The sequence below is a fragment of the Mus pahari genome, chromosome 20 (assembly GCF_900095145.1).
Source record: "Mus pahari chromosome 20, PAHARI_EIJ_v1.1, whole genome shotgun sequence".
NCBI lineage: Eukaryota > Metazoa > Chordata > Mammalia > Rodentia > Muridae > Mus > Mus pahari.
Genome location: NC_034609.1, coordinates 42,853,090 through 42,878,746, shown reverse-complemented (window position 1 = coordinate 42,878,746; position 25,657 = coordinate 42,853,090). Strand labels below are relative to the sequence as shown.

The 25,657-nt window shown below is 53.4% G+C and overlaps 1 protein-coding gene across 2 annotated transcripts; it reads right to left on the bottom strand.

The window, feature by feature from the left end:
• Positions 1–4,788: 4,788 nt before the first annotated feature.
• Positions 4,789–24,038, bottom strand: Wfdc1 (WAP four-disulfide core domain 1). 2 transcript variants are annotated; one of them, XM_029532510.1, is made up of 8 exons: positions 23,923–24,038; positions 23,670–23,834; positions 11,706–11,895; positions 10,766–10,849; positions 9,811–9,951; positions 8,982–9,023; positions 7,453–7,526; positions 4,789–5,885 (listed from the first exon to the last, which is right to left on the bottom strand). In XM_029532510.1, exons 2-7 carry the CDS (start codon positions 23,787–23,789, stop codon positions 7,468–7,470), a joined length of 636 nt encoding a protein of 211 aa, XP_029388370.1. In that variant the 5' UTR covers positions 23,790–23,834; positions 23,923–24,038; the 3' UTR covers positions 4,789–5,885; positions 7,453–7,467. The 2 variants fall into 2 exon arrangements, with proteins under 2 accessions (XP_029388370.1, XP_029388369.1); XM_029532509.1 differs by having other exon boundaries at positions 23,670–24,038.
• Between the last annotated feature and the right edge of the window lie 1,619 nt (positions 24,039–25,657).

Below are 25,657 nucleotides of genomic sequence, written 5' to 3'. Positions count from 1 at the left end.
AGCAGTTTGTTTAATCAATGACTTCGGGCGTCCATCTACAGAGTGGAAGGAAGGGGGGAGGGGCTTGTGGCTGGATAGTGTCCCCAGCAGTGACCTGGAAGGATGGAACCCAGCTCTGTGCTCGGCTTCTGATCCTCACTGCACCTCTGGCACCCCACCATGTCCAGAGGGAATAGTACAATGGTGAGGGCTCCACCCAGGCCTCCTAGGTCCCCTCTCTTCCAAGTTCCTGCTCCACTGTCTCATTTAGTCCCTTGGTATTGGAGGCTTTCTTTCTTTCTTTCTTTCTTTCTTTCTTTCTTTCTTTCTTTCTTTCTTTCTTTCTTTCTTTCTTTCTTTCTAGATGTATTTATTTTATGTCTATGATTACACTGTCGCTGTCTTCAGACACACCAGAAGAGGGCATCGGATTTCATTATAGATGGTTGTGAGCCACCATGTGGTTGCTGGGATTTGAACTCAGGACCTCAGGAAGAGCAGTCAGTGCGCTTGACCGCTGAGCCATCTCTTCAGCCCTCGGGAGGTCCACTTTCTGACACCCTGTCCCTGCACTTTGGGATTCACCCCTGGGATCAAGTGCAAGTTCGGAAAGTAAAGCTTGTTCTGTTCCCTCCACCCCTCTGAGTCTGCTGAGGGTGCTCCCAAGCCTCGGTAACCAGACCTTCTGGAAACCAGCCAGAGACAGGATCTGAGCTACAACACGGCTGAGGAACTCCAAGTCAGATTTCACAGCTCTGGTGTCTGTAGACTCTCTAACCACGGCACCTCCAGGTGGGCCCGTATCTGTTAGTCCATCTGTGGAACCCCTCACCCATCTGTCTGCAAACCTCGTTCAATGGCTTCTTCTACAGGCATGGCAGGAGGCTGGGGGTCGGGTGAGTATGGCGATAGACTGGGCCTGTGCTGATTCTCGGCTCCCTCCTTGGAAGCTCTCAGTCTTTTTAGGAAGGCAGAGCTAAACCGTCCTCTGGGTCAGTCACGGATTCGACACTGCCGTCGATGGCCTACTGTGCACCTGGAGGGATGCTGGGGTCAGAGATGCAAGGGCTCTCAGGCTAGGAGAAAGGAAGCCAGGAGACAGAGGTCACAGGGTCACCATACAAGACCTGAAAAGAACACGGAGCCATGTTGGTCTGTCTGGGAGGCCCAGGACAGGGTGGCGACAGTGGATCTGATGACCTTGGAAGGAGTCTTTCGGGGGACGTGAAGAGGCCGTTACATAACATCTTGGTTGGACCAGAACAGGGGCAGGCAATCAGCAAGCTTTCTCTCGGCCTGCTCTGGAGGCCACACCTTTGGAGGTGTCTCCCAGCCCTTCTCTAGCAAAAGATACACATCAGAGCCTCCGTGTGACAGCAGGGCTGAGCCCGGCTAGACTACTCCTAGGGTCATTGGGACCTCAGGCCACATGACCTTACCCCAGTTCAGCCTCTATTCTACATAGGAGAGATGGAATATCTACCGCAAGGATCCATGAGCATCCCCAGTCTGGATTGCCTGGGGACCCAGCTGGGCTGTCAGGGGTGCTTGGCTTGGGCAGGAAGGGGATCCCAGGGCCTCGGTCACGTGCTGCTGGGACGGGCACAGCTGACTGATGAGGCTCAGCACCCTCTCTTGACCCCGGCAGTGCATCTGTAGTGCTGAGCCATTCTGGGACCTGGAGGGGACATGCTGGGACCAGGCTGAGAAGGGGACATCACTACTATCCATTGTAAACTCCTCAGTGGAGAGCCATTCAAGGGTGCCCAGGAGCTCCAAGTTCCTCCATTAGATTTTGAGTCTGCCATATGCATTATGTTGGTACATTGTGTGCTGTTGGAGCTTGCAGAAGGCAGAGTCTGGAAACAAGGCGGCCTCTGCCTCCTCCCGAACCCCCTGTTCTGGGTCAGACTGGGCTCCTGGATCTGTATATCCATCCCCTTTCCCAGCTGTTGGGGATGCTGGACCAGTCGCACGTGGCCTCAGGCGGTGCTGGAACAAATAGAGGGGGTGGAAGCTAACTGAATCAGGAACTCTGTGCCACTAAGGGCAAGCTGTCCCCCGTGGCGGGATGAGACTTTTCCTTGTTTTTTTTTTTTTTTTTTTTTTTTTTTCGAGACAGGGTTTCTCTGTGTAGCCCTAGCTGTCCTGGAATTCACTCTGTAGACCAGGCTGGCCTCAAACTCAGAAATCCGCCTGCCTCTGCCTCCCAAGTGCTGGGATTAAAGGCGTGCGCCACCACGCCCGGCGGGGTGAGACTCTTCAATGATGTGTCTCGCTTGGTATCACCCTTCACCTATGCTCTGCAAACATGCCAGTTTGTTTTCTATTGCTGTGAGAACACATGGGACACCTTGGGGGGGGGAGGGGCTTATTTGGCATATGTAGTCTGGGTCAGAATTCACTGAGAAGCACCAAGGCAGAAACCCAAGTGAGGCAGGAACCCGGAGGCAGGAGCTGATGCAGAGGCCACGGAGGGATGCTGCTTCCTGGCTTGCTCCCCATGGCTCGCTCAGGATGCTCTCTTACAGAACCCAGGACCACCAGCCCAGGAGTGGCCTTGTCTCCGAGTGGGTTGGACCCTCCCCCATTGATCACTAATCAAGAAAGTGAACCACTATTTTGTCTATAGGCCAACCTGATGGGTGCATTTGTTCATTTGAGGCTCCTTTCCCCAGATAACTCTAGTTTGTGTCAAGCTGACAAAAACCAACCAACCAACCAACCAACCAAAACTACCTAACCAGAACGGTAAATAAAGACAGTGAACTCATTGGTGGCCTTATTTCTTCAGCTCTCTCTCTCTCTCTCTCTCTCTCTCTCTCTCTCTCTCTCTCTCTCTCNCACACACACACACACACACACACACTTTTTAATCATAAAGGGTCAGGTCCATAATCCAACAGTTAGTACTTTGAAATATGTTAGTGAACAACCTTGTTGATTCACAGAGGCGACGTTCTGACTTCTCAGTTGATGTCAGTGGCAGCTGGCGGCTGATGGCACGCAGGTGAGGAACAGGAATTACCAGGCTCAGCCATGACTAGTGACATGAGATCCGTCACCCTGATCTTTGGCTCTCTCCAGTCTCTCAGACTGGCTAGGGCGGCACGCCTTCATCCAGTGGGCAGGGCGTTGCCCAGCTCCATGCACCTGTTGAACCACTCTGGAGTGTGACCTGGCGAGAAGCTGGGAGTCTCTGTGAGCAGGAGAGACAGGTGTGGGGTAGGTGTGGACTGAGGAGGTGGCTGTGCCTGTCCCTAGTTATGAGACACAGACACTGGTGGCCGTCACCAGGGAGCTCCATTGTTAACCACTATGTGGCTCTGGTCTGCTGGACTTTCTCTCCCTGGTTTTGGAATACAGGACAGGCCCAAGGAGGTTCTGACAGACTTCTTATAGTCACCTGCCAGCCTGTCCCAACTCAGAGGTGGTGTGTGTTGCTTCTGTTTTCTTACAAGATAAACCCACAGAGCAAGTCTATGCCAAAATCAGGGGAGCTAGATAGACACTGGGAACTCAGGAGTCCCTGTCTTGACTGCCATGTTGCTTAGAGACAAGCCCTGGAATGTGGTCAAGAGCTGTCTCCCCCTCCCCTCCCTCTCTCCCTCTCCCTTTCCCTCCCTCTCCCTTTCCCACTCTCTCTCTCTCCCCCTCCCCTTCCCCTTCCCTTCTCCCCCTTCCTCTCTCCTCCCCCTCCTCCCAATCCCCCTCCCTCCCTCTCTCATCTTTCTTCCCCTCCCTCCCCTTCTCCTCTTCCTCTCTTTCTTCTTCCTCCTCCTCTCTCTCCTGCTCCCACCCCCCCACTAGATTTTTTTTCCAGCCTTCCCTCTTTTCTCCTGCCCTCCCCACAGTAGATTCATGCTTGCTCCACATTTTCTTTGTGGCAGACCACGGTAGTCAGGGGGAGGTGATGTTGTCATTGTTCTAAGGGATGGAGAAGCCAGAGACACTACCCAAGGCCACTGGGTGAGGGTCAGGCTGGCACTCCAGGCTCGATCACATGCTGTGTTTCTGCGGCTACCTGGCTGGTGATCACTTGGGATGGCAACCCCGGAGACCAATACTCAGAAACTTAGCCCAGACATTCCCCACCTCCAGGAAGCCTCTCTGCCTCCTCCCTCAGAGCCCTGAACTGGTTTTCTCCCACTCCTACCTCATAGCACTGAAGGGCACAGGCAGAGGGCACCACCTCGACTCAGCCTGGTTAGGTCACTGTGCCTTTAGGATGGAAGGTTCTGGGTCCTAGGGTCCTGCCTGCTTTACCCAGGATTGTGTGCCTGTCCTACATAGCAGCACAAGAGGACCCTCCCTGGTGGTCACATATGCAGAACATCCTTCCCTATGGCCACCTGAAGGGGGAACCTGTCTACTGTTTCCTTAAATCAACCTAATGATCTTGTAAGGATGTTCTAGGAAAAAAAATGTGGTGGCGGGGCGGGGGTTGAGTGTGTGTGTGTGGGGGGGACAAGACCAGGGGTTGGGAGTCAAAGCTAGAAGATCTGATGGAAAACCACCAAGGAAGACTAAGCCAAGGCCTGCAGGACCAGAGCACAAAGCAATTATTTAATTAAGTCTGCTCGTACAGGGAAGTCCTTGTGAAAGGACTTGGCCCAGGCAAGGCCACTGGCCTGGGGCAGCTCCCAGCTCACCCACCCTCCCCAGCTTCCCAGTGCCCCTCCTTGCTGAGAGCACCCAGGACACAGCTGCTGTACCCGGAGAATCCATCTGGCCCCAGAAGCATGGCATCTCCCCCCCCCCCCCACACACACACACGCACACCCCATACTCCTAGATAACCTCCAAGGGCTCTAGCCTCCAGCACAGCACATTTAAGGATATTAAACAAAGCCCTGACTCAGACCTGAGATGGCTCAGCAGGATCGGTGCTCACACCCAACTTGACAGCCCGAGTTCGATCCCTGAGATATGGTGGAAGGAGAGGCGACTTGGATACGTTGTCTTCTGACCTCCACACATGTGCCATGGTGTGTATGCGCGTGCGCTGCTGTGGGAGGCACGGAGGTCCTTGTACTCACAGATGAGCACCAAGGGACCCAGGAATAGTAAACACATAGAGTTGTTCCCTCCAAGGAAGGGACTCATAACCTACTATCTCCCCAGAAGGCTGGGAGTGGACTTGGTTGACAGCCTGGTGGGTGACCTTTGCTGGTAATCTGTGTTTCTGTAACCACACCGGACCCTTCCCCAGACCCTTTCTGTGAGCCAGCCAGTCTATAGAACCTGTCTTTATGGAAGATATCACATGTACTTGACAAAGAGTTTTGATATAGTCATGCCTTTGCTTTATTGTGCACATGGGATTGGACTAATTATCACTAGGAGAGTTTTCACCTGGGATTAAATATACCTAAATAATCTACTCGGGGTTAGACTCCTGATGTTTGAGCCAACACCAGCTACTTAGTCTTGTTGAACTGAACTACCATCTTGCCTCCCAAGGGTCACGACTCTGCTGGCTGAAGCCCTCCTTTCTCCTCCCCCTCCCACAACCGACATGCACACACACACACATAAATAAATGTAATTTTAAAAACAACCCAGCTGTGGCTCAAGCCTGATAAAGTAGCTTACTTCTGCTACACAGTGGGCAGATTTATTTGGAGGACAGTAGAGATGAATACATGCCTTCTGCAGGCAAAATTCGCCAAAGTCACCCAGAAGCTGCAGGTTCACATGACAAGGATGCTGAGCAGGGACCCAGAGCTGGTCAGGAGCTTCCACCACACCAGGCTGGGCCACTCTAGGGTTGGGAGTCAGAAGTCCCATTTCCCAGGAGCTCTGGAGTGCTGTTCTGTGGAATGGAGTGTGACGGTCTCAGGTCAGGTTCTCTGGCTGTTTCTAAGGCTTAGCGTGTGGAAGACACAGGAAAGACCCCGCAAAGGCTATAAAGGAAAGGGGCAAAGAAAACGTGATTCGATTGTGGGTGGAACCGTTAAATTCCTGTCCACCCTACACCCATCGGAAAGATGTATTTCTGCAAACAGGAAACCCTCAAGCTTCTGGTTAGGTCTCCATGGTCCCTGATTAGCTACTGACCCGTGCATTACCACGGCATACACTCTATAGAGGGGAAAACAAGTTTGGATAGCTGAGTCACTTGCTTAAGGCTACACGGTAGGGAGCTGGGGTTTGTAGACAGGGACCCTGTTGCCTTCAGTCTGAACTCCCACCCTTCCTCAGGTGCAATTCATGACCTCATGCTGAGCCCGAGCTAGCCACTCTAATGAAAGTCGTAGGCCTGGACTTATGACACCCGAGGCTGGCTCCTGGTATTTGCAGAGAGCAGACAGGTTGGCACTGATGTCTGCCTGTTCCACAGTCTTCCGGGCATTTAGCCTTGAATACCTTAGAAGCTGGACCATGCCTGTCTTTTCCACGACCCCAGGGGAGCTGCCGCTATCATGGCTGCCTTTTGCTGTGAGAGCATTAAAGTCTGGGCAGGTTCTTGGTTTGCAGGCAGGGGACCCTCTGGTGGATGCAAACCTGGACCGTTGTATGTTTCTGTGTGGGTGTTTGGCTGGGCAGCTCCCTATGCAAATGATAGGATTTGATATCCTTCCTTGATATCCACTGTCCCCTCAGCAGCCTCCCTGTGGCTCCTCAGGGACCCACCTTGGGGACCGTACCCTTCCCTTCCCCCCACCTGCTGCCATCCTGCCCTCCAGCCTACAACCTAGGAAACACCTTCTCCTCTGAAGATATCAGTTCTGGGCTCAGTACCCGCTCCTGAGGCCTTCCCCCACCCTCTCTGGGAGCATCCTACTTCTCAATCCTTGCACAGTCCCTGGTATGACTGGGGCCTCCTCGTTGATCTACCGGGTGGCTGGTTTAGACTCTCTTCTAACAGGATGTCAAACCCGCCTGTGGGATGTGTTTCCCGGTGTACAGTAAGGACTACCAGCTACTGCTGAGCCGTGGGATTCAGTAGATACCACAACGAAGCTGAGCTGGGGGATCCTGGGGGGACCACATCAGTCAGACAGCTGGTCCCTATAGCATTGTCTGGCAGAATGGAAGAGAAGACAAGACAAGGGGTACCACTGGCCTAAGCTAGAAGGCGTGAAGGCAGCAGATCAGAAAGAAGGTGGTGGCCAGGCCGTGGTGGCGCACGCCTTTAATCCCAGCACTCGGGAGGCAGAGGCAGGTGGATTTCTGAGTTTGAGGCCAGCCTGGTCTACAAAAGTGAGTTCCAGGACAGCCAGGGCTATACAGAGAAACCCTGTCTCGAAAAACCAAAAAGAAAGAAAGAAAGAAAGNAAGGAAGGAAGGAAGGAAGGAAGGAAGGAAGGAAGGAAGGAAGGAAGGAGGTGGTGGTCAGCCAGGTCTTGGGGTTTAGGGTCCACTTTTGACTTTCTGGGCACTTGGAGGGATTGTGATGTTCTGATGTCGCCCTCCTGTGGCCAATGTGGGTGTGACGGCTGTTTGAGCAACCAGCTTGCCTCCACTCACCAGCCAGTCTTCACTTTATGGAAAGTGCCTCTGTTGTCCTTTCCCAGGCTCTGCCACATTCTTGGAGGCACCTTCTGCAACGAGAGCACACAGCCCGTCAGAACAGATGTTCTGCTTGAATGCCCGTCCCGGCCTCCTGTGACCATCACAGGACGTCTGGATGCCTTGGCACAGCATGGCAGCTGACCCGGGGCTTCCATTGGAAATGAATCCGCCCGGGTCTGCACATGTAGCTCTCCCCTGGCCTCAGCAGGGCGCCTGCCTGCATCTCTCTGTTCCTTTAGTGTGCTGGGGACTGAGCCTCAAACACACTAAGTGCTGTACCTTTGAGACATAGCCTTGGCTTTCCTACCTACCCAATTCACCTGGCTCTTTCATCACATGCTGCAGCCACAGAGGCTGCCACGGGGACAGCCACAGGGACAGCCATGGGAGCAGCCACGGGGACAGTCACTCCTCCCCCAGATCACCGACACATACCCTTCTGCTGCCAATGCCTCTAATTCCATAGCCTGAGTTTTCCTGATCCCTCCCTAGGAAATTCTCCGACAACCTGATCCAAAGGGTCCTCACGGTATTTGGTGTGTGTCAATACCATGAAGAAGTGGGCTTTATGGGTATTTCAATGTCCTGCCTAGGCTACTCTGACAGGAACCCAGCCACAGCCCTGAGTCACCTGTGAGCAACGCCTGACAAAGACATGCTACATGGAGGGAAGGGGGATGGGTGGATGGTGGACAGGTGAGTGAGTGGGTGGGTGAGTCAATAGATAAATAATAAATAAATGAATGGAGAGATGAAAATGGATAGGTAGGGTAGATGGATAAATGAAATGGGTAGATCAAGAGATGAGGAAGGAAGATCAAGAGAGGGAAGAAAGGAAGAAGGAATGGATGGAAAATGGATTGAATGGCTGAATGGAAGAATGGGAAAAGGATGGGTGGATGGGTGGATGGATAGGTGGATGGACAGATAGATGGATGGAATGATAGGTGGATGGATGGATGGATGGATGGATGGGTAGGTGGATGGATGGATGGATGGGTGGGTGGGTGGATGGGTGGACTGACAGACGTGGATGGGTGGAAAGATAGGTGGGTGGATTGATGGGTAGATAGATGGAAGGATGGGCAAACGGGTGGGTGGGCAGGTGGGTGAAGTGGATGTAAGAATGGATAGGTGGATAAACGGGTGGATGTATGTATGTATGTATTCTTAGATAAATGAGCAATCAGAAAGATGGATAAATGATCATCTTCTCCAGTTCCCTGCATGAGGGTAGGAGAGACAACTGTGCCCATTCCATACTCTGGCAAGAGTGTGAGGACATGATTTCCCTGAGCCCCTCTCTGGCTCGCACCTCTCCTGCTCACCATCATCATGACAGATCTCGACTTTATTTCTCAAACCTAATTGCCATTTTGTTCCCTCTAGCTCAGTCCTGGTCTTTTGAAATGCATTTGGTCACACATACGCCCTCTTCCCTTTCTCGTGTCTTCTTCAGAGAAAGAGCGCCTTCTTCCTCTCACCTGGATATTCCTTGTGAAGCTTCTGTCGCAGGACCCGCCCTTCTGCACAAGAAGCAAAAAGAGAGAGAAAGCTTTTAGGAGCTCAGGAGCTGTGCTAGTCAGTTTCCACTTACAGCTCTGTGCAGATATTTTGACCTTATTTTGAGGACCAAAAGAGAGTTTGGGAACTGCTGTCTGGACCATAAAAGCTCTCTGCCCACTGGCCCAGGAGAGAAGTAAGAGGAAAGGCTGCACCCTAGGGTGGACTTTAGCTCACAGTTTATTCTCTCTCTCTCTCTCTCTCTCTCTCTCTCTCTCTCTCTCTCTCTCTCTCTCTCTCTCTCTCTCTCTCTCTCTCTCTCTCTCTCTCTCTCTCTCTCTCTCTCTGTGTGTGTGTGTGTGTGTTTGTGTGTGTGTGGTGTGATTGTGTGCATGCATGCCTATGTGTGCATGCTTGTGTGTGCATTCATATACAATAATAGATTTTAAAAATTCAAATTCTGTGGGGTTAAAGACTGATCTAGAGATGGATACACAAGATCCAGGGTCCCCCAACATCTGTGCCTGCCTGGCTCCACTCCCAGAACTCGGCATGTTTTCCCCTGACCCTATGACAACAGGAAGTGGTCCCATTTTACAGGGGAAGAAACTGAGGCTCAGAGAGGCAGAGAAATTGACCCCAGAGCCACCCAGGTAGCAGACACAGACAGAGCTGGAGTTACAGGAGGGAGCAGAGCACAGAGAGACAGGAAGTGAGACTCGAGGACTCTAAGCCAGGCTTGAGTGACAAGGTGTTCTCTGGCAATGGGGTTGGGGTTGGTCCAGGGCAGTTTGGACCAGCAGCGCTCACCTGCTTGCCGGCGCTGCTTAACGCACTGTCCATGGTTGGGTATGCCCTGGGCTTCGTCCCCCGGCTGCAGGATGTGGCACTCATAGCCTGAGGGACAGAGGAGTGGCTCTGCCCCATCCTCGGTGGTGCTGCAAGTCTCTGCTGTGGAGGGACACGGGCCAGGTCTCAGACAGCAGACCTGGGGAGCAGACAGTGCACCCCATCCAGAAAGACCAGTTTCCACCCCCACCCAGATGCCAGGTCGTGCCTCTGCCTCTCACACAGTGCACACATGCACACTCAGACACCGAGCCACGTTTATACATACATGTGCACCCAGAGAGGCCACCTCCCATCAGCACACCTGCACACACACAGAGACACAGTGCTCCAAATGCACCATCGTACAGAGAACAACATGTGAACACATGTACACCGGCATACCTGAAACATGCACACACAGCTATAGCCACACGTGTACAAAATACAACCGCCCACAATCAACACCTATATATACACATGCTTTCACACACACGTGCTTAGTCACAGACACACATATGCTCATCCACAGCCACAAGAACGGGTGTGTGCATAGTAGCATACCCTGACAGACGTGGTCCCCATGAGGGCATGCAAAGCTGCACGCCCAGATGCACACACACAAGGACACTATCCCCAGCAAACCTTAGGCCCGTATGTGGTTCCTTTAAGAAACTTCCCTCGCTCTCTATCCACACAAGGAACCTTTCTCCAGAGGTAGCCACGAGGCCCTTTAAGACTTTAGGGATCCCAGACCCCCTTTCTTCTCATTCTCTATCCAGAAAGGAGGCCCACCGTCAGGGAGAGCCTCACTCTTTCTCTGCACAAGCTACAGGAACCAGACTGGGCTCCCAGCCAGCATCCCTGTGGCCTATGGACAGTCTACTGAGGAAGGCTGGTTCTGATCCGGGGACCTGGCACGCCCAGGGGCAGGTACCTTGTAACACTTCCTCAGGACCATCCAGCAGCCAGCCATTGCCACCAAGCCATCGTGGTTTGGGCTGCACCAGCCAGTCTAGAACTGACAGAGAACTGGGTGAGAGGGAGGGAGGTCTTCCTGGGGCGGGGTCAGGTGACCAGCCCTGGGTGGGGGAGGGGCATGTCATCCCATAGAAGAGGTGAGGCTGGCTCCCCACACACCGCCCTCTGGGACACACCACAGGCCTGCAGCATCTGGGCCACTCTTATCCTCCTGTCCCCCAACCCCACAGGCCAAGTGCAAAGGCAGACTATAAGCAGGCTACCAACTGAGCGGTACCCCACCCTGGATATACAGGTACACATGTGTTTTGAATTTTATTTTCAGGGTATGTATGTGTGCGCTCGCGTGTATGCATGTGTGTGCATGTGGAAGGTCAGGTGACATCTTGGATGAGTGTTTTCTCTCCTTCGACCATAGGGGTCATCAGGTCGGTACCCTTAGCCTCTTATCCCTTACTCTTCTACAGGCTGAGCCATCCTATAGATTGGACTACCCTTCAAAGGGTGGAATTGTATGGAAGTGACATGGTATCCCTAGGATGGTATATTCCATGCTGGGGACTCCGTGTATGCAGCTGCACCTAGCAGGAGCTGCCGGGGTGTGGCTGCAAGCTGCAGGTGAACAACCAACCTAGGTAGCGGGTAGCTCAGCACAAATACAGCTCAGCTCTTTCTCTTTGGGGGGGGGGAGGGTGAGACAGGGTTTCTCTGTATAGCCCTGGCTGTCCTGGAACTCACTTTGTAGACCAGGCTGGTCTTGAACTCAGAAATCTGCCTGCCTCTGCCTCCCGAGTGCTGGGATTAAAGGTGTGCGCCACCATGCCCGGCTCTTTCTCTTCCCTAGGTGAGCATTGGGCCCACCCGACCTCCAACCCCCTGACCCAGGCTCAGCTTACCTGGTGGAGGTGGCACTGCCTCCAGGCAGGCATAGGCACAGCCATTGTAGCAGCAGCGCCTGTGTCGTGGGCACTCAGAGTCAGCCTGGCAGCGTGTGGCCTGACAGGCACCCGGGGGCAGGGTCCGTGGCGGTGGTGGGCAGCGGTCTGCGTGGGGCTGCCGGGAGCCTGTTGCTGCAACCTCTTCAGCCTGTGGGACAGAGTGGAAGGGCATTGACCTAGGCCTCCTCCCTGGGAATATAGGCATCTGGGTGAGGAGTGGGGAAGATCTGGGGTTGAGTTGCTGTTTCTCTGTGAGTCCTCGAAGAGATGGCTTCAAGAGGGAGGGAGGGAGGAAGGAGCGAGCTATAGTAGGCAGGCAGTTTTGGAGTGTGTGCTGGGACAGCAGTCTGCATGCAAATACATGAGACAGCTCTCACCTGTCTTCATGTATTTGCACATACATGTATATACATGTAAACACACACGCAGATACATGTACATATATATTTCTATAGGAACATAGTTTTATTTATGGTATATCCATCTACCCGGAACTCTGAGAATTCACACATCACACACAAGAGAACAGATTCACACCATCTTGGATACATCTCACACAGTAGAACACTTGATGACCAGAAGGTGGCGTTGTTCAGGGAGAGTGGCGGAAACTTTAGTGGGGAGGGTGTGGTTGGAGGGAGTAGGTCATGGGCCCACCTACGCCTGTGAAGGAGATACGTGGTCCCTTCCTGTCTGTCCCCAGCGTCCTCACTGACATGACATAAGCAACCTTGTCCGACCTCACATGCCCACTGCCAGGATATTCTGCCTGGCCAAGGCCCATGGCCATGGAGCCAGCCAACTATGGACTAAACCTTCGGACACTGTCTTGTTTCCCTCAAGTGATATCATAGTGGCAAACACCAGACTGACAGGGCTGGTGTCCTGGGCACATATATGTCCGACTTGACATAAAATACAGTTGTCTAAGGGTTAAGGGAATGCCTCCACTGGATTGGGCTGTGCTGTGGGCCAGCCTGTAGAGTGTTTTCTTAACTAGTGATTGATGGAAGAGGGCCCCGCCCATTGTGGGCGGGGCCATCCATGGGCTGGTGGTCCTGGATTCTATGAGAGTAAAACAAGCGGGTAAGTACCCCTCCGTGGCCTCTGCACCAGCTCCTGCCTCCAGGTTCCTGCCCTCGCTGTTTTGGATGATGAACTGTTGTATGGAACTCTGTGCAAAAATAAACCCTTTCCTCTCCAAGTGGCTTTGGTCACGGTGTTTCCTCGCGGCAGTAGTGACCCTAACTAAGACAGCTCGTGGGGGGGCTGCAGAGATGGCTCAGCGGTTAAGAGCACCAACTGCTCTTCCAGAGGTCCTGAGTTCTAGTCCCAGCAACCACATGGTGGCTCACAGTCATCTGTAATGGGATCTGATGCTCTCTTCTGGTGTGTCCGAAGAGAGGGACCGTGTACTCACATACATAAAATAATTAATTAAAAAAAGAAGAAAATTTTTTTAAAAGATGGATTTGAGGGTAAAGGTGCTGGCTGCCTAGCCTATGATTAGTCTGATCCACACGGTGGACAGAGAGAGCAGACCCTGACACATTTTCCTCTCATCTCCACATGTTTGTGTGTTATCCCCCCCCCCCAAAGTAAATGTTTTTTAAAAGGCTGACTATCTACCTGCAAGGAGTGACACAGAGCCGGAGAGATGGCTCTGGGGTTAAGAGCACAGTTCCCAGCATCCTCCTGGCAGTTTACAGCCATCTGTAGCTCTAGTTCCAAAGGATATGAGTCCATCTTTTCACCTCTGTGAGCACCAGCATGTGCAGATATACAAGCAAAATACCCATGCATGTGCACACACACACACACACACACACACACACACACACACACACACAGTACATGCCTTTAATCCCAGCACTCAGGAGGCAGGCAGGCAGTTCAAGGCCAGCCTGGTTTACAGAGTGAGTTCTGGGACAGCCAAAGCTACACAGAGAAATCCTGTCTCAAAACACACACACACACACACACACACACACACACACACAGTGACTTAGGCAGTCAGGTCTTGACTACGTATATACACATTAATCAGAACATACATGTTTAGTGTATGTGTGTATATGCGTTATGTATGGGAAGGGGTGAAGATGGGAAGACTGTGTGTCAAGATAGCAACAGTGATCCACACTTGGTAATAGATTTATGATCTTTCCCAGTTCATTTTTATATACAGCGTCTCGTGCATCCCACCAGCCTTGAACTTGCTGCCTTGTTAGGAATGAGCTCCTGGTCCTCCTCTCTCCACCTCCCAGACTTCCCACAGTCTGCTGAGCTGTCTCCTCCAGTGTGCCCGAGTAGGAGCCAGCTCTGTCCTGTAGCGATGCACTACTGCCGATGTCCTGCAGAGGGTGTCTGGTCACCGGGAACAAGTCCCGCTCAGGCTATTTCCTGGAGTTATCAGAACAGTCAGTAGTTTTCTGTTTCCTGTCCAAGAGCTGGGGTGCAGGTGTAGTTGGGAGGCTCTGGCCTACAGCCCGCTTCACCCAGAGAACCTGTCTCCTCTTGCTTGCACAGGTTACTCGTTCAATTTGTGAAAAGTAGGGGGCCCCCGTTAGGAAAGAGCTTGCCTTGTGAGTGTAAGTACCTGAGTTCAAGTTCCAGTACCCTTGTAAAAATAAAAATAAAAATAAAAAATGTCCAGCCCCACTGAGAAGTGCTTATGTTCCTGGTACTGGGGAGGCAGAAACAAGCCTGCCTCGCTTACTTTGTGAGTTTCCCTGTCTCAAAAGACAAGGTGAACAGAGCCCAGGAACACCCAAGCTTGTCCTCTGCTGTCCATACATACGCCCACACCTGCACCCACACTTGCGCTTTTCATGTGCTTACAAGCATCTCTGTCCCCAATAGGCATCCATACATCTATCCTCACACACATACACACATCCACCCCCCATCTATGTATAGTCTATCCATAAACACACATACATACCTGCATACACGCGTCTCTCCCCAAAACACATAACGGGAATAAAGAGATGAACGATAAGGGGAAGACATTGCTAAGTAACTCTTGGTGGGTATGGAGAGGAAGGCCTGAGGTTAGCACTCCCCCAGAGACTCGAGGGAGCCCCGTGTGGGGCTTCTGACCCCCTGAGCCTTCGGTCTTTAGCATCCTAATGTTGTTTCCCACATCCATATGCTGTCCCCAGTTGCTTGGAAACTGCTGGCAGGGGACATCACCCCTCACGCTCTGCTCCACATTCAGCATCTAGGGGATTAAGTGAACTGTGTCTCGTTCGGCCTCAGCAGCCCTAATCCTGATCCACCATGACAGCCGTGCCAGACCCCTTCAGAGGGTGACTGAGAGCCACCCGGTACAGTCGGGCTTTCTCCACAGTAGGCCCCATGGGCAGACACTGTGGTGCCTAGGGGTCAGCAGGATCCTCTTCTCTGACCTCTCTGGCCCTCCTGACCCATCAGTTGGTCATGGACAACCCTAGTGAGGTGGGGGTCTGTGGGGGGAATCAGTTGTCTATGGGCCACTGCTGTCCCATGGGAACGCAAGGCTGTTTCTCACAATGGAGATAAGCAACCTTAGGTTCCTTCCTGACATGGAATAGTTAACTGGTGACTGAGAACTGAGGGACCCCGATGAAAGGCTTTTGAAGAACATTCTGTGTTCTGCAGAAGGATGCTTAGGAACACTCTCAACAAAGGGTGCTTCCTGAGCTCTGAGAAACTCAAAGAAACACAGGGTGTACCCTGCAGCCCTTCCCAGCTCAGGTTAAAGGCTTACCAGCCCCAAGGGCCAGGCTAGGACTGGCTCCCTCAGCCCCTCCCCTCCTCCCCTTCCTCCCCTTCTGTCTTCCTTGTGCACCTCCCCCCATGCCCTTGTTGTCCCCTGCCCAACATCTACCACCTGCCTGACTGGTCACTTGTGTACTCTCTACCCACACACAGTGCCCCATCCAGCCTTTTGTCCCTAATGGATGTGCGTGTGCATGTGTGTGCACGTGTGTCTGTGTGTGCAAGCATCTGTGTATGTATATGTGTGCCTGTATGTCTATGTGTATGTCTGTGTGTCTATCTGTTTCTCTGTGACCCCACACTCTATAGACAAGACAGGGCCAGACCATGCACCGTATTCCAGAGGCTGCCACGATACCACCAGTATCCATGATGTACATCAGTCCTACTCTTCACCCAGGCTGTCCCCTCTACGTGACGCTTTGCACATCCTTGCACTTGAACCGAGGAGTGAGGTCTACCTTTAAGCAGACTCAAGAGGAATCGGGCTAACACTGGAGCCAGGTCAAGGCAGAATTGAGATTAAGGGCTCAGGTTTAAGAATCAGACCAGTATAGGGTTGAACCTTGGATCAGTGGAATTGATTCTATAGGGAAACTCACTAATTAACCCGAGCCTCCATCTTCCTCCCCTGCAAACAGCCATAGTTGCTGTGGTTGTGGTTAAGCCTGGCGGGTGAGGTGCCCAGGCCAGAACCCACAGTGCTCCACTCCAGTCAGCACTGACCACCGCTGCCTCTATTGTGCCTGACTCTGCAGCTTCTGGGGCCTCTCTTCCCATCTCTGTAACACGCTGTCCGAACACATCCACACCCTCATTCTTCCCTGCCTCTCCCACACACATCACTCATGGGGAGTGATTGCCTGGGCACCCTCAACACTATGGACTGTGGTGTGATGCTAAGAAACCCGCAGGGATGGTGAGATGGCTCCATGGTTAGAGCACTGGCTGCTCTGACAGCAGACCAGGGTTCGACTCCCAGCACCCACATAGTGGCTCACACGTGTCTGGGACTCCAGTTGCAGAGGATCTGATGCCCTCTTCTGGCTTCTATGGGCGCCGCGTGCATGTGCTGCACAGGCATGCATACAGGCAAAACATCCATAGACACAAAATAAAACATCTTAAAAAAGAAAAGAAAGCCAGGCAGTGGTGGTCCACGCCTTTAATCCCAGCTCTTGGGAGGCAGAGGCAGACAGGTCTCTGAATACAAGGCCAGCCTGGTCTACAGAGTGAGTTCCAGGACAGCCAGGACTACACAGAGAAACCCTGCCTAGAGAGAAAAAGGAAGGTAAGAAGGAAGGAAGGAAGGAAGGAAGGAAAAATGTGTCCCTGGCCCCAGGAGTGCTGGCTTAGTGGGCACAGAGGATGTTCAGAAACTGACCTATAAAACAGTATTTAGTGGAAACATGACAACCTCTCTATGGCAGGGTTCTTAGGAGATGTCGGGGAGGGGCACTGGGAACAGGCGCCCAGCATTGGGACAGACTTCCCTCTGACAACTGCTCTATGACCTTGTCTCTCTCAGCTAGATTCTCTTGCTGGCCCTGTCACACAGTGTGGAACCTGAGGCACATGGCCACCACCCAAGGAAGTCCCAGGCTCAGAACCTGCCTGGGCCACCTGGTTCGTGGTTGAGGTCTGCTCTTACCCTGCTCAGGCGCCTGCAGCCTGCCCCTCTGAGGGTGCTATTGGCCCACTTTGCAGATGGGAAAACAGAGTCACAGGACTAGCTCTTCAGAGACAGAGGCAAATTGGCTCTCTCTGACTCCTCCAGAGCCATTCTGTCCTGGAGCCTGGCCCTAAGGGCCCCTCCTCTCACACACTTCGGCTTCCATTATCCTGGGGAACAGCCCCAGTCCAGGGCACAACTATCTGCCACCCTCACCCAGGTGCATTCTAGAAACAGTTCATTCCAACCCGGCTTGTGGCCATAGCGCACCCTTCTCTCCAGCCTACATTGCTACACAGCTGGGAAAAGACACAAAAGCACAGCAAACCCCTCACAGAAGCCAGACAGACTGACAACATTCTTCGAACACACCCTGTGACGTCTGCCCTGCCTTCATCTGCACCCCTACTAGGGACTTTAATCTTTAGTGTGGCCCCAAACACCTGCCTGGCGGATCCTCTGGGTACTGCTTGGACATCTCTCTGCCTCGTGCCATACTTGAGTAGAGCACTTCTACCTGGTGGCTGTTTCTCCTCAGACAGAGTCTGACACCGGTGTAGATCCACAAAGCCCCTTCTTGGTTGCTGCAGCTACAGGAAATGGGTCAAGGATTCCTCTTCACTGAGCATGGGAGGGGAGGGTCAGTAGGTTCAAGTTCATTGCCCTAGAACAGCCAGAGAAGGCTTGATGGGTAAGTAAAGGGCCGTCTGCAGCTCAGAACATCACATGGCCTTGGGGGAAGGACGAGAACCATCCATGTCCACAAATCTGCCACAAGTGGCCACACACAGATCATGTGCAGGGTGGATCCACCACACATACTACAAGCAAACCCAGGGACGGAGTCCTTCGGAGGCTGCTGGGGGAATGGAAGCCAGTGCTTATTGGGTAAGGGTCTCCTTTGTTGGGAGGCAAGGAAGTGCTTTGGGAGCAGAGAGACACACAGACACACACAGAGACAGACAGGTACACACACACACAGTTGCACATAGAGATATATACGCTTATACACAGATACACATACAAAACACAGAGACAGTTATAGACACACACATATACACATACAGATATACACCCAGAGAGATACAGATAACACAGACACAAAACACAGACACACAGATATATACACAGAGAGACAGTCAGACAGACACACACACACACACACAAAACACACAGAAACAGACAGACACAGAGACATACACAGAGACAGACAGGCAGACACACAGTGAGACAAAAAGACAGACAGGCAGGCAGGCAGGCAGGCAGACATACACACACACACAGTTACACATAGAGGTAGAGATATATACAGTTACAGAGATACACACAGATACACACACAAAACCCACACAGTTATACACAGAGAGACAGACACACACACAGATAGATACACACAGATACACTCACAGACAACACACACACAAAACACAGACACAGAAACAGACAGACACAGACACACACACACAGACACACACANACAGACACAGACACAGACACAGACACACACACACACACACACACACACACACACACACACACACACCAATGGTTTAGTCTTGGGCTAGGGTTGCAGCCTAGTGGGTAGAATGCATTCCTGGAATGCATAGGGCTCAGGGTTCAATCCCCAGCCCGGAATAAACTGGCTGTGGTGCACATGCCTACAACCCCAGCACTCAGGATGTGGAGACAGGAAGATGGGATGTTTAAGACCACCCTCACCTACAGAGTGAGTCCAGTCTGGGCTACATGGCATCCTGTTTTTAAAAAAATGGTAAAATTTTTATAAAGTCGTAAGTCATACACAATTCAACTCAATTTAAACATTTTTAAACAATATGAACAAAAATAGATACATGCACTGTGGGCGGGGCTCATGATAAAGTGTTGGTCCACACGGACGAGTGGTGTGTGGAGGAGGACTGCATGTGGACTGCCCTCAAGTCTCCAGCTCTGGGGTTCTTCTGAGGGTAAATATCAGAAAGAACTGGGGCGCGAGCCCCTGGCTGGAGAGCTGGCACCCCACCGGTGAAGCTGCCTGCACCCCGCATCTCCCCGACATTCACCACGCCTTCATTCCACAAGAGAGCTTTGCCCTTCTTTGGAATGTTCTAGAGACTTCAAGGCTAGACCAATAAAAATGACCTCCAGGACTGGTGTGCCTGGTGGGGGAAGACAGCCAATTTTCCTCCCAAGCACCACTTGCCCTTCCTCTGGAATTTGGACGTCAGAGATCTAAAAATAGGCATCTCCCTGGCCCGCAGGGCTGGGGTTCTGCGTGAGGATGCGCTAGACCTCCACAGCAGGCCACACAGGGGACAGAACTCAGGAGAGGCTTGGGCCCTTCCCAGGGGAGCTCGGGAGAGCAGAAACTTCAGCTCAAGCAGTGTTGCCATCAAGTGCTCATAGGAAACCCCTTTAGACCTTTCCAAGCTTGCTTCTATGCCCTGGGGGATGTAGACACCCTCTGCCTGCGCTATGCACTTCGGGCTCTCCGTCAGATCCGAGTCTGGGGTGGATCCCAAGATGCTGCCCCTGTCTTCTTCACTTGGCCCAGTTCCAGACATGGGCAGACCCACGCCAGACAAGACACAAGGGAGACCCACCCCTAGGGCGAGCCCTCTGTCTTTTGTCTCCTATGAAAGCAGCTGGTAAGAAAGTAAACAAATCTTGCTGATAACAGCGGGAGCAAAGAATAGAAAGAGAACAGGAAAGCAAGCGTGGGAGGTGGGGCTCTAGGAGAGAGGAGAGGCCCAGATGACGCACGCACGCCAGTAGGGGAGGTTCTACAGTAATAGCCTGGGACAGAGGGGGTCATCACCCACAGCTGCTGTGGGTCCCACCCATAATATCTATGTGTGCATCCCTGCACAGACATTCAAACACATGTACATGAGTGTGTGTTTGCATGCATCTGTGTATGGATCTTTTGTGTACATGTATACAGCTGTGTATGGATGTTTTCCTACATGTATGACTGTGAACCACGGTGTTCATGGTGCCTGCAGAGGTCAGAGGTTGTCAGGTTCACGTGGAACTGGAGTTATTCTGTTGTGAGCCACCATGTGGTTGCTGGGACTTGAACCCCGATCCTCTGCAAGAGCTGCCAGTACTCTTAACCTCTGAGCCACCTCTCCAGCTTCTCTGACCCCTTCAGCCCTAGCTTTGGTCTTGTCTTGAAGAACAATGCACCTGCTGCTGTGTCTACACTGGCGACGAGGGAAGCTCTGACAGATGTCAACCCTAGGCGTTCTTCAGGGTCTCAGTTGGGAAGACATGGTTGGCGTTCCTGTCTGACCCCTACTGGGAGTCACTCAAGAAATGAACCCGCCTTGCTCTGGGAGAACTCCAGTCCCCGATACAAGCTGCTCCGTTGAAGGACGTGATCGGAGGCGAGATGAACCATGGAAGGGAGGTAGGCAGCAGAGCCCGGTAGGTTTTAATCATCGTCTCACTTCTGTGGCCAGGGCTGTCCATCCTAGTGTGGCTGAGTCCAGGCCACCAGCACAAGGACATGAGAAATAAACAGTATGGCCTTGTGACCCACCCCAAGTCCACAGATATATACCTCAGGGGCAGTGATAAACCAGCCAAGTCCTCAGTGCCAAGTCTGTTCGGAGCGCCCCCTCCTGGCGGGGAGCTAGCGGGCACTCTAGCCGAACACCAGAGCAGACCCACCAGCAGAGGGAGAGGTTTGTTTGGGCTCAGGGTTTCCGAGGGCTCCCTCTAGATGTCAGCCCATTGCTTTTCCAGAACATCTCTGAAAGGGGTGGGGGAGCGGAGCCCGGAAGTGGGGAGACAGCAGAGAGGAAGGGGCGGGTAAGATCCTCTACCAGGTCCTGTCCCCTCATGTTCTCAGGGCAACCTGGTCTCATCCTGACTGTCCATCCAGATGTTAGGGGGCTAAAGCATCTAGTCCCAGGACTGTGACGACCTGTCAATCACCTTCCACAGGCCCCTCCTCTCAACACTACCGTGTTAGGGACCAGACCTTCATCAACACATGTGTCTTTAGAGAATATTCCAGACCAGACTATAATGAATTATCCACTGTAGACATAATGGATTTAACTGTTAACTGTGATTCTGTTCCACAAAACAAAACAAAACAAACAAACAAACAAAAAACAAAAACAAAAAACCGCTCCCCTTAAGGCTAAGCCTGCTCCAGATACATGCAGACGGGGTCTCCAGCCCACAGCCATCAAGGGCTCAGCACCAAGTTGTATGAGAGGGTTGAGGCTGTGGCCACATCTTGCCTCACTGCCTGTGGGCTGCCATCTCTTCTGGTTACCTGGTTAAAGGCCCCTCTGAGGCTCAGAGAGGAGCGGCGAGTGGCCCAAGGCTGCACAGCTATTAAGAGGCAGGACCCGCAAACCTCTGAGTCACACACAGCCTGGCCTTCCCCAGGGTGGGGCATGTCCCCCAACACACACACACACACACACACACACACACACACATACACACACACTTCCTTTCCTCTGGCACGTACACAGCAGCAGTCTGAACACCAGGGAGGGGCCAATTCTAATGCAAAGCCCAGGGATGGTCCAATGGCAGCACAAGGTACGAAAAACCTGGACCAGGGGAAAAGCAGAAAAGCCCTTTTCCTTGCAGCCTGCCCTTTCCCGCTGGCCTGCGCCGCCCCACTCCCCACCCCTCTCATCTCTAGTTAGACTCTGGCTTCTGAGCTTCAGCCTTCGAGGGATGGCCTTCCTTCTCTGGATTCTTAATCCTTCTTAGCCTCCCTTCAGGACAACTACCTCTTCCAGGAAGCCTTCGGCAATTCCATGTCTCATGTGACACGTCACCTCCAGCTACCTCACTCTCTGACCCCCCCCCCCGCCCCTCCTGTGGCTCCCCATCTCTTCCCTAGAGCATCCAGCCAGGGGGTTCACCTTGAACCCGGATCAGCCTCAGTTCAGATTGGTTTCCCACCTCCCCGCTTCCTGATCTGGCACACTCGTATTCACCCTTCAAAGCCCGAGGCCAAACGTCTCCATCCCTAGAAGGCTCTCCCGGCAGCTCCAGGGCAGGGCTGAACCTGCTGCTCACCACGTTTGTGTTCCTGCATGCATGAGAGTGCCCCTGGTGCTGACTCTGATGGCAGGAACCTGCCAGGGTCTGCAGCAGCTGCAGCCCCCGGGGAACCAGAATTCCTCCCGGGAGGCATGGGCTGGCATTGGCCTTGAAGCCTGTGAGACACACTGGCTACTCTGAGTACTGAGTGCTTTCTGCATCTGCGCAAGTGTACAGTGTTCCTGCAGACACGCTGCCTCCCTGGCCTGAGCCCCCCTGAAAGGTGCCCACCCTACACCCACCCCGACACTTCCCTCATTATCTGTCTCCCCACTCTTCAAAAGCTAACACACCCCAGGCTTCCCTCCTTTCATTCACTCTCTGCTGTCCACTCTGCTGTGTAGACACTGCGGGAGGGGAACCGGCAGACAAGTCCCCCACCCAGGACAGTGCCATCAAAACACCGACACCAGGACTTGGAGGAGATGTCCCCTAGTGGAAAATATGCCCTCCCAGTAGGTCTGAGGCTCAAGTTCCAATGGATGTAAAAGCTGGCAGAAGTGGCAGCCACTTGTGGCCCACGGGCTCGGGAGGCAGGTAGGATGCCCAGGCCAAGTTGTCCAGCTAGACTACCCACCCGGAGAACTCTGGGTTCCGCGGGAGACCTTCCGTCAGTAAAGGAAATCAATTGAATAAGGTAGATGGCTGATACCAATTGCCAGCCTCCACAGGCCCAGGCACACACGAGTATGTGCCCACATGAGCACTGCACACATCTGTAAGCACATACACATGCGTGTCACACACCACATCACCCCCCCCACACACACACACACTTACTAAGAGGAATGCATCGCTCTGTCTTCCGCAGAGCAGATTGTTGGTGTCCAGAGAGGTCAGACCACTTGCCTGAAGTCACACAGCCAAAGACAAGCCCGACTTAAAGACTCAGACATAGGGTCCCACTGTGCCTGCCTCCCGTTGACATTCTGCTCAGAACCTTCCTAGGCAATGATGTCATTTGTCCCCGGGCAGCCTGACTCACCCTCGAGGGGGAGAACAGGTCTCCTCACCCTGTACCTGCAGGGTGTCATATAGATTTTTTTGCCCAGCCTACTTCCCACTAAGTGGCCAGGCTCTGGACACTGGAGGGAACCAAATGCTCACTGCTGTGTGTGCCCTCAGATCCTTTCATTATACTCTGCTTTCCAGGAAGAAGGATGCCTTCCCTTAAGCTTCAAAGGCAAGATCTCCACATGGGAGGGGTGGGTGGGGGGTGGACCTGTCTCTTGCCTCCTTGCTGACAAGAATGGGTTCTCAGGAAGGCAGAGCCCTGTCTGCTCACCACCCGCTACAGCTCCAGCACAGGAGACTCCCAACCAGGATAAGAAACCCCAGCATTTGGAGACTTCTGTCCCCTGGGCCACCTCCCACCACAGAGGCCCCTCCACCCCCCTCCTGGCACTTACTCGGGACTTCTCGGCCAGCCTTGCCGGCAGCATTGCCTCCCAAGTGCCCCGTGCAGAACTGGGGTCCAGTAGCAGCAGAAAACTCAGAACCCAAAGGACCTGCCTGCCGCCGTTACCCATCCCGAGGCTGGTGGCAGGGTTTCCTTCTGCATGAGTGACCTCCTCCTGCAGGCCGGGGAGAGGAGGCAAGAGGGGTTAAGCGGGAGGAGGGACCATAGCCTGGGTGGGGCCTGAGAGAGGAACAGAACTTTGCCTGCTGCAGCCTTGGTCCTCCACACAGGGTCCCTGGGATCTTGTGCCCTCAGCCAGCACCTGTGCCCTGGGTAGTGGTTGGTCCTCCAGCTTATTTTTAGTCCACCCTGTGGCTCCAGTGACTAGTGTGACTGTGAGCTGGGCAGCTCAGACGCCCGGGCAGAGGGAGGAGGGGGGCACCAGCCAAGACGTGGCCGGGAGGGGCCTGCCACTCCCCTGTAACTATTGAGCTGCTGCATTGAGCTGCTGCTGCGGTGGCCGGGCCTCGGCCTCCAGTGAGAATGGGCTGAGCTGCTACCTGTGACTGTCTGCCCCAGGAACTGGGTTTGGGGGTGCTGTAGGGAGGGGACAGGGGACCGCAGGAGCCTGTGGCCCTGGTGTGGGGAAGCAGACCCTTCCCTCGTGTCTGGGTTCCTGCTTTGATGTGACTCTGGGAGAGAGTGGCATTGCCCAGGAAAGCATCCTCTGCACTGAGAGTTGCTGTGGGAACCAAGCACCTCTCCTGTCCCCAACAGGTTGTCCCCGACAGGCTGTCCCCAACAGCATGCAGAGGTGGCTGCTGTGTGGATTCCCATTTTTCTCAGAGGGGGACACAGAAGTGGAAGGAGGTCCCACACTTGCTCTGACATCAGACAACAGTGTGTGGTGGAGCTGGGATCTCAGGCCCAGAGAGAGGATCGTCTGAATGTCTCCACTGTTGGCTTCCCCTGCAGCCCCAATGGCATTTGCCGGTAGGCAGGGGATCCCAGGACACTATGTACATGCGTCAGTTCTGCCCCCTGTGAGGGGGCTCCGAGGCACACCCTGTGAGGCTGGGTGGCATACTGGCAGGGTGGCACAGGGCAGAACGGGCAGGAACCCACGAAGGTCCATCTTCCCACCCGCCACCAGGAGCGCCCGGGCCCTGGGGCCCTGACAGCAGCTCCCAGCCCCCACGCTCTTCACCACATGTGCCTACACTACATTCTTGGACAGCAGGCTCTTGGCGTAGCTCCTGGGTCTCTCCGTGGGTGGCCTGGCTTCTGCCTGAGCTGGGCTGATGGTCTGTGAAGCCCTTCTGACCTCCCTCTGCCTTCACTGCGCCAGGTCTCCTAGTTCCCCACCAGGAAGGCTCTTCCTCCTAGCATGGCCTTGGGTTTCTGCCGGGACTGCTTTCCCGGTGTGGTTCCTGATAGAGGCTCTCATGCCACCACCATTGGGCGCATCTGCACTGACTGGAGCACCCCCCCCCCATTTCCCCACCCCTGCCTCCTACCCCTCCTCTTCTGAACTAGACAGCCTGCTCCACCTGGTGGGTTTTTCTTGTTCCTATAGCCCGCCCCAATGCCCCGCCCCCCACGCCCTGCCCCCAGAGTCACAGAGGCTGTGCTCATGCACAGTAGGTGAATACAGCTGACCCTGTTGTACCTGATGTAGGACCATCTGGGGTCCCCGTCCTATATTTTGGTACCTGTGGCATCTAACACATAGTCACAGGATCACTAACCATGCTCCACGAAGCAGCTCCGAATGAGGACTGTTTACGTGTAAAGCAGACATGTTCGGAACATACGCGTGCGTTTGTGGAGGTCAGAGGTCAACCTCCCTCACATTCCTCGGGCACCGACCTTGGTTTTCTCGGATACTTTCTCATTAGCTGGGACTTCTCTAAGATGGCTGGGCTGGCCGGCCAGTGACTATGAGGGACCCTTCTGTCTTGGCCTCCTCAGAGCTGGGGTTACAGACACACACTCCCA